Source organism: Nesoenas mayeri (genome assembly GCF_963082525.1).
Source record: "Nesoenas mayeri genome assembly, chromosome: 3".
NCBI lineage: Eukaryota > Metazoa > Chordata > Aves > Columbiformes > Columbidae > Nesoenas > Nesoenas mayeri.
Window position 1 is genome coordinate 74657808 of NC_137544.1, and position 8184 is coordinate 74665991.

Here is an 8184-nt window from a genome sequence, read left to right on the forward strand (position 1 = left end):
TGAGCTCATTGAGAACACATATAAATGAGTAATTTCCATATAACAACCAGAATGCTAGAACTCTGTACTGTAGTACCAGCAATGACCAAAAACTCTGTTAGTCACATGCCCTCTTGGGCACCAGCTGGAGGGATTAGTGAGCTACCCTCACAGGATGGCCCACGGCTCACTTTCTAATGCAGTGAACATTTTCTTTCCCAATCCCAACATGTTTGATCCCATTTCAGTGAGAATGATAAGTGATATAACAAAAAATCCCTGCAGAGCAAGTACTAGAAAGAGCAGATCTGCAATGAGGAATGTGATTGTGACATTTAAACCCCAGCCTGAAATTCAAGTTGTTCTATTGTGACATGTTTTGTTTATAAACTCTGTGTAATTACAGATTTCATTGGCATGATATTTTGAAGTTAGTTAAGCTCTTTAACCTAGAATGCAATTGCATTTTGTTGTTGTTCCTGTTTGCTTATGTTTAACTTCTGTTGATTTTGAAATGTTCAAATGACTAAAGGTCTTTGACTGGTGTTGCGTTATTTCTTTATATTTTCAGAAATAGTAGTAAAATATTGCTCACGTCATCAAAGCCTCCACCAACCCCCTATTAAAAGGTAATCTGTTGCTCTCATTCTGCATACCATTTCACACTGATGGAGCCTGTGTGTTCACAAGAGAAAAGAATGGAGAAGTCCAGAAAAAAATTTGTTGATATCCTAGGCAAGGCGATGGCTACTGCTGACACACTGGATCGGGACAAACTTCTTTTTTCTTACAAAGGGATTCTCTACCCTGTTAGTTTTTGCAGTCCTGAAGCGTTCAGAAGCATGGAGTCTCTTGAAGCCAGAAGTGATGATATCATTTTGGCAGGATACCCGAAATCTGGTGAATATATTTTACTTTCTTCATAAATAAAACTATATAATGACAAATGAGTAGGTTTGCACTAAAGATGTATCATATATATATAAATTACATATAATATTATATATTATACTAAACAACAGTATTCAGAATTTTCACAAAATTTTGTAGAACTGATTTTGTTTTTAAAAAGTACAAAGTTAATTATGAAGATGTCATATAGGGAATTTTTCAAATGACTGAGAAAAAGAAGTCTGATTTTCATTTCTATAGCATGTAAAAATTTTTTAAGCTGTACTTTTTATAGTTATGAAGCTAAATACCCAAATTAGAGAGAATTAAAATACAATTCTCACACCAGATACAACTAGATCTCCTGATATTGCAGGATCTGATGTCACATTTATATTTGTAAAGTTAAAGGCTTTATATATAGTAAAGAATAGTCTTTGACTATTGGGAAACTGAGGAGATCTTTGCTAGGGTTGTGATTTTACCCTGCATCTTTGCTCCTTCTGCCTGAAAGCAGCTTATACTGGTCCATATCAGAGCTACAGTTTGGATTAGATGTGTCTCATATCAGTTTTAATGTTTCTCTTCTTCAGCACTTGGATTCACAGTGTCTTGCAGTAGACAGTCACAGTTCACAGGACTGTAAAGTTTTTGTCTTTTTTCACATTTTCTTTTTGAAGAAATGCTATGCAGCAGAACTCAGTTATTAAGTCTGTATTGCCAAAGCTGTAGGAACCCAGTGTCCAGAAGTCAGAAAATGGTAAACTAAAGATGGGAGTTCTCTACAGACTTTTTAACGTCATGAATAGAAATACAATAAATGTACACAGGAAATGTTACTTTAGAGAATTTTTGCTTTTGGTAAAAAAAAACATGAGCACATACAGCACAATTTTCAGATCTAGTTCTGCTCCTGCGCTGTGAGATTCTGTGATCCATCTTTCCTCCCAAGATAATCCTGTGCAGCAAATCAGAAAACATATATAATATACTAGGTTTTGAGATACGGGTTTACCACCCCAATTTCCCTTATTTTTGTCACAATAAAAATGTATTATATTAACACATATTTTCCAGTTTGAATCATAGTGGTTCTCCTTTATTATTTAATTAACAATATACAGGTTAATTTACAACACACAAGTTAATTTACGATGCACTGAGACATTTGAGATGGAGATATATCCTCATAAAGAGCAAAGGTGGGGCCCTGGGGGGCAATTGTCCAGGTAGTCACCTGTGATTATACCACATGAAAGGAGACCAGGCAACTCAGCTGGTAGTACTACCTACCCTTTGGCTTTCCTGGAAAATCCATTTCTTTTTCATAGAATTGCAAAATCACAGAATCACAGAATGTTGGGGTTGTAAAGGACCTCAAAAGCTCATCTAGTCCAATCCCTCTGATGGAGCAGGAACACCTAGATGAGGTTACACAGGAAGGCGTCCAGGCGGGTTTTGAATGTCTCCAGAGTAGGAGACTCCACAGCCTCCCTGGGCAGCCTGTTCCAAAGGTTTTACAAACAATTGTGTATTTTTCCCCTTTCAGGTACAAACTGGGTCGGCCAAATCTTAAGTGATCTGGTAGCCATATTTGAAAAGAAAACACAGAATAAAGCGAGCAGTGAGAATGATGAAAATCTAGAAGAATTTCCCTATCTTGAAATGGGAGATACTGAGAAATATGAGGTAGGCATGGAATACATATGAAAGTTGTCAAAATTTTGTGCTTCAAATATTAAATATATGGTGTGTGGAATATTCCCACTGTTTGATAAGAGCTCTACCATTTCTCTGTATGTGGCATCTGGTCAAGATGAATCTCATCTGTGTTACAAAATGCTGAGGCATGAATGAACACTTCAGAGGGCTTCAGAGGAACACATGATCATTAGATATGCAATAACTGCAGAAATTCAACCTAGCATGTGATGTCTTTAAGAAGAGTTTCACAAAATTTCAAATACTGAAATACTGGCTTTTGTGTCTTCTACCAGCTCTTCTTCCTCACCCTTTCTCTTTCTCCTTGGGATCCCTCCAGCTTTCACATACCCTCAGTTAAAGTCTGCATCTTACCTTTAGATTTGATCCCTTTCGTAACAGAACATGCTAAATTCATTATCACTGGAGAGAATTAGGAATGGATAATCTTGTTCCAAACACTCATTCTCAGTGGCTTTTGAAGATTTAAGCTGCTCAGAGCAGTCCACTAAGATTCCAGGGTAACATTCACAAAGAAAAAGGGCTTCTATCAGCCACTAAGTTGATAAGCTTAGCAAGGCAATATTTTATCATAGGCTGATGGAAAAGAATACTTGCATTAACTAAACTGTCCACTTTCCTCCTTCCAATTCTTACAGCGAATGAACAAATTACCTTCTCGAAGAGTTATATTTACTCATCTCCTCCCTGAAAATCTTCCCAGGTCTATCTTCAAAAATAAAGCCAAGGTGAGTGCTGATTTTAGTGTCTTGTAAGTGAATACTCCAACAGATTATTATTTTTCTTTTTTTCCAAAGCCAATTTAGTATTTTTATATCAATCTTCAGAAAAACTTCTATACTTAAGAAGTGTTCAGCCTGGCCATTTCTACATACCTGTTTAAGAACCGCCATTCATCTCAATCCAAATTCATCCTTAGTGACACCTTTGTGTCAGTCTCCACAAGTGAGACTGAGGAGGAACAAATCATCCAGCAGTAAAATGTATTTTGGCACACAATTTCCCATGGGAGGTGTTTTATAATGTTGTCACAAGTGAGGGCTTCAGTGAGTTTCAGAGAGAATTTGTGTTTGTGTGATTTTTCCCCACTACATAAACGATGAATGATGATTGTATCAAGCAAAACGTACTTCAATTCCACATAATTAATTTGATTAATCTGTAAAATACATTTTAATAATTATAGGAAATCATCTTCACAAGGTACTGAAGCAAAGTGAAATACTTCACCTTCTGAATTTAGAATGAAATTGCTACTTCTGCAAGTAGTAGACAAGGTATTAGAAATTACCCTAACTGCAATTATAGATTACTGTTTTCTTTATATCGTAATCTGTTATGTCTTTCTCTGGAAATATAATATTTTCACTTTTTTTCTAGATATTGTTACTGCTTCGCAATCCAAAAGATGTAGCTACATCTTTTTATCATTTTTCCAATGGCATATCTACTCTTCCTTCTTATGAGACCTGGGATGATTTCTTTGTAGCTTTCATGACGAAGAAAAGTAAAGTATATTATTCTCTGTGTGTCAATTATTCAATGCTTTGACTTTGTCTAAAAGCCTTGCACTTTGTAAATCAGTTTCACTAGGATTTTTTAGTTTATAGTACCAAAGCTGAGATTAAAGACAGAAAGTTAGAAATTTGAATTGAAGTTTACAAAGCTTGTCTTACTGCCCAAGGGTAAATCCTCATCAAAACTGCACTTCCACAGATTGCTTTAACTTGCACAAACTGGTATTTTCTCTGGAAGAAGCAGTTCCTTCTTATCTCTGTCTTGGATCTGCTTGACCCCTCCTCTTCAATGTCCATTACTTTGTGCCCACACAGATGTCTGGACACCTACATGCCAAATTGGACCAGAGGAATGATTTGGACTAAGTAGTGCATTGAAAAAGAAAGAAAATGATCCTGCTAGTTTAAAATGGCATAAAGTGTTCAGTTTGGTATATCACATGGCCAGCGGAAAGGGAGGTTAGATGAGATTTTAAACTGGATTAAAGGAGTCTGCAAGAAGGTTCGAGTACCAGCTGCTCTTTGGTGGACCCACATCTGTCTTGAAATACTAACAAGTTTTATCGTACCAACTTACAAATTGTATCATATGCCTGAGACATGTACATGTGTCAGAACAGCCTAGAGAAAAACCCCCATAATTCCCACAGAAGGTTGTAAACTCTGACTTAGGCATGATTAATAATGCCCATGGCTGAGGGACCAATTTAAGGAACAAAAGTTGGTTTATTTCATAAGGCACTTGTCTAATCTTCACCTATACTTCATCTGAGGATTCTTGTGTTTTATTTAGTGGCCTGGGGATGCTACTTTGAATACCTTTCCAAATGGAACAAATATGCTGCTGATGAAAATATTATGACAATAACTTATGAAGAGCTAAAAGAGGTGAGGTTACCAGTAGCTACAAATATTTTACACTTCAAAGAGCATTTGTTCCTAAACCAATTAACCATTATAGTCATGTAGTCTATTCAAACTGTGTGATAGTGTAGGAGATTCTTGTTTTAAGGGAAGGAGAGGTGAAATTCAAACTTTTTAAAATTCTGTTTGAGAAAATGATTCTTGTTTTCTCTTTAGCTATGGTATAACCCCAAATCACTGTAGATCAAAAACCTCAGTAACTTTTGCGGGGGATCTTTTATATAATAAACCATGTAGATTTTACTCAACTGTAAATCATGTACAGTCTTTCGTGATCTATAGGAATTCAACTCATATTTCCCCTGATATAATTCTGAAGAAGAAAACCACAATGTGCCACTCCAGTCCTACTGAAGTCTATGAATATTCTATATATGCAGCCTGTAGAGAGGTGTAGGGAAGTTCCATCACCTCGGAAAGCAGTGTGATTTGTTTCAATGTCATGTGGTATGTTGCATTCCTTTTTTCAGAATCCAGTCCTGGGTGTGAAAAACATAGCTGCTTTCTTTGGGATTCCCCTGACTGAGAAAGAGCTTCAGAGTGTGGTAGAGAGGTGCAGCTTCGAATCAATGAAGAAGAACTCACAGAAGACCCACGGGGCATTTGGCAATATTCTCTTTCGCAAAGGTAGGACGTTCCAGGAGGTCCAGAGGTAGAACTGTCACATTCTCAAGATCTTGTGTTGCCCATAATTTACTTCTTTTTTTGCACATGTTAGTTTCACAGATTGTTATCAGGCATGTTATCTACTATTATGCTTGAGGAGACTGGTCATGCAGCACTGGTGAGGCAGAGACCCAGCAAGGCTCTGGCAGCACGCTGCAACCAGCAAAGGAGAAGCAACTGCACAGAGCAAATTGTGGAGGCCCACAGATGAACATCAGGAAATGTGATGTATCTGAATTTCTCTCCCTCTCTGCACCAAGGTCACTGATTCTTCAGCCATTAAAGGCTTACCTGAGCAGGCAAAACTGGACCAAGCTTGGCCTGAGTAGCATGATCACAGTTTTTGGGAGATTGTAGGATGTCCTGTAAGGGACACTGCTAGCCCCCTGTTCACGCTCACAGGTTAGAAGTAAGCCAAGCATGCAAGAGTCAGGTACACCAAGAAGGGGAAACAAAAGGAACTACTTTTGCAGTGTAGTATAGGGGGGACAGGCCTGAGGGGGCCAGCCTGGCTGTTGGAATCCATTTCTGCATTTTACTTTAAAGAAGTCACTGGATGAAGACTCAAGAAGCCAAGGGAGCAGAAACCCAACTTTGACTCCTGCCAGGTGGTTCTTAATCAAGCCTTCTTGGTCTTCCACCTTGTCAGTCATAACTGACTGGAGTAAAAAGCTGCAGGGAAACAGGACTTTAGGCTGCTGGTTTTGAACACAGTCACCTGAAGAGGAATATGTAGTATTTTCCTTTTTCCTATGTTCTTTTGCATCATAGCAGTTTTACAGAGCTGTAGCTCCACTAACTTCACGAAATTATATTGGTGCAAAAATGAATGAAGCTTTATCTGAAAAAATGGACCAACTCCATTTAGTGTAAAATGGCATAAGAATGACAGATCTACAGAGCAAAAAAAAAAAAAAAAATCTTATTTTTCAAGAGTTTCTTTACTTCTTTGAAGGTGGTGTAAGTGACTGGAAGAATCTTTTCAGTGAAGATCAGAATGAGAAAATGGACAAAGCATTTGAAGAACATATGAGAGGAACCAAACTGGGAGCAAAGTTAAAGTATGATGTGTACTGTAAAGCCTGAATAGTAATGGAATGTGGTTTGAGCAAGAGCTTTTCAATATGCTCTCAGATCATCTGAATGCTATCTACTAGAAAACTAGATCGAATTACTGTAATAATTGCATTGCAGCTGCCTTTACAGTGACAATGATGAATAGTGGGATTTTGCATTAAAGGTGAGAACTTTGACTTGCTTTGGCTATACTGGCTGACAAAGATGACAACTAATCATATTCAGATAGACTTAACAGCCCTGTTTCAGCAGCTGTCACCTGGAAGGAAAATAATCTCATCTATTTCTATCCAAACTCAGTCTTTCTAGACTAATTATAATTATTTAGTATCCAGATTTTTTTGTAACAAAAATGTTTCAAATCAGGTAACATCTTCACAAAAAAGATCATGAGCAAAAATATGGATCTGACACAACCTTAATTAATGACAGAAGATATCTTACCCATGACATCAGCACAAACTGCATCAAAGCTAGATGGAGGAGAATGAAGGGGAGTGGGGATCAGCATTGTTAAGAAATTTAATCTCTCCGAATGAGGAATTTCAAGGTGGATTTCAGATTATGGACTAGTGTTAACATGCAAGATCCACACAGAGGCACTGCTTTTATAGAATCATAGAACAGCCCAGATTGGAAGGGACCCTGAAAGATCATCTGATCGAACCTTTCATGGGAAACGGGGGCTAAATGAGATTATTGCGTCTTGAAAACTTCAGTGATGAGGGCTCTACCACATCCCTGGGGAGGTTGTTCCAGTGAATGATTGTTCTCACTGTAAAGAATTTATTTCTTATATTGAGATGAAATCTCTTCAGGTGCAACTTGTACCCGTTGTCCCTTGTCCTCTCCATGTGGCTCCTTGTGAACAGAGAACCTCCGTCCTATTTGTAGCTGCCCTTTATGTACTAGGATAATGTGGTGAGGCCCTCCCTGAGGCTTCTCCTCCTTGTGGCACTCCTGCGGAACCCTCCAGTCTATCTGTCAAAAGAGAGAAATCCATAAGACACCTGTCTGGCACATCCAAGCATTCAGCTGTTAATACTTACGTGTGTGCTGGGCCTAGGATGTGTGCTTCACATGATGCAACTAAGTCAAATGTGCATATGCCTTGACTCTGTTGTTAAACGATTAGAGCTGCACTTTTTCATCAATAAACACATTTGTGCTACATAGGTATGATTTCTATATCCTCCTTGCTGATATAGATGTCTCTGGAATATTTGTGCAGAACATGCTGCATGATGTCTCATCACGACCATTCTTTTGGAAAACTATAACAGCTAAGGAAATGTTGGCTTCATCTGGCAAAGAGAATTCAGTTCCTTAGAAGAGAGATTCCTCCACCATATTCCCAGACAGATATGCCTACGTGACTTGCACACCACACTAAGATTAAAAACTGAGC

General features: G+C 38.0%; 1 protein-coding gene across 1 annotated transcript; it reads left to right on the forward strand.

The window, feature by feature from the left end:
- Nucleotides 1-677: 677 nt before the first annotated feature.
- Nucleotides 678-6785, forward strand: LOC308038914 (sulfotransferase 6B1-like; the record flags this gene model as incomplete). The annotated part of the gene is made up of 7 exons (XM_080341859.1): nt 678-879; nt 2420-2559; nt 3231-3320; nt 3973-4099; nt 4903-4997; nt 5504-5660; nt 6655-6785. The coding sequence occupies 7 exons, from the start codon at nt 678-680 to the stop codon at nt 6783-6785; spliced, it is 942 nt and encodes a 313-aa protein (XP_080197985.1).
- Between the last annotated feature and the right edge of the window lie 1399 nt (nt 6786-8184).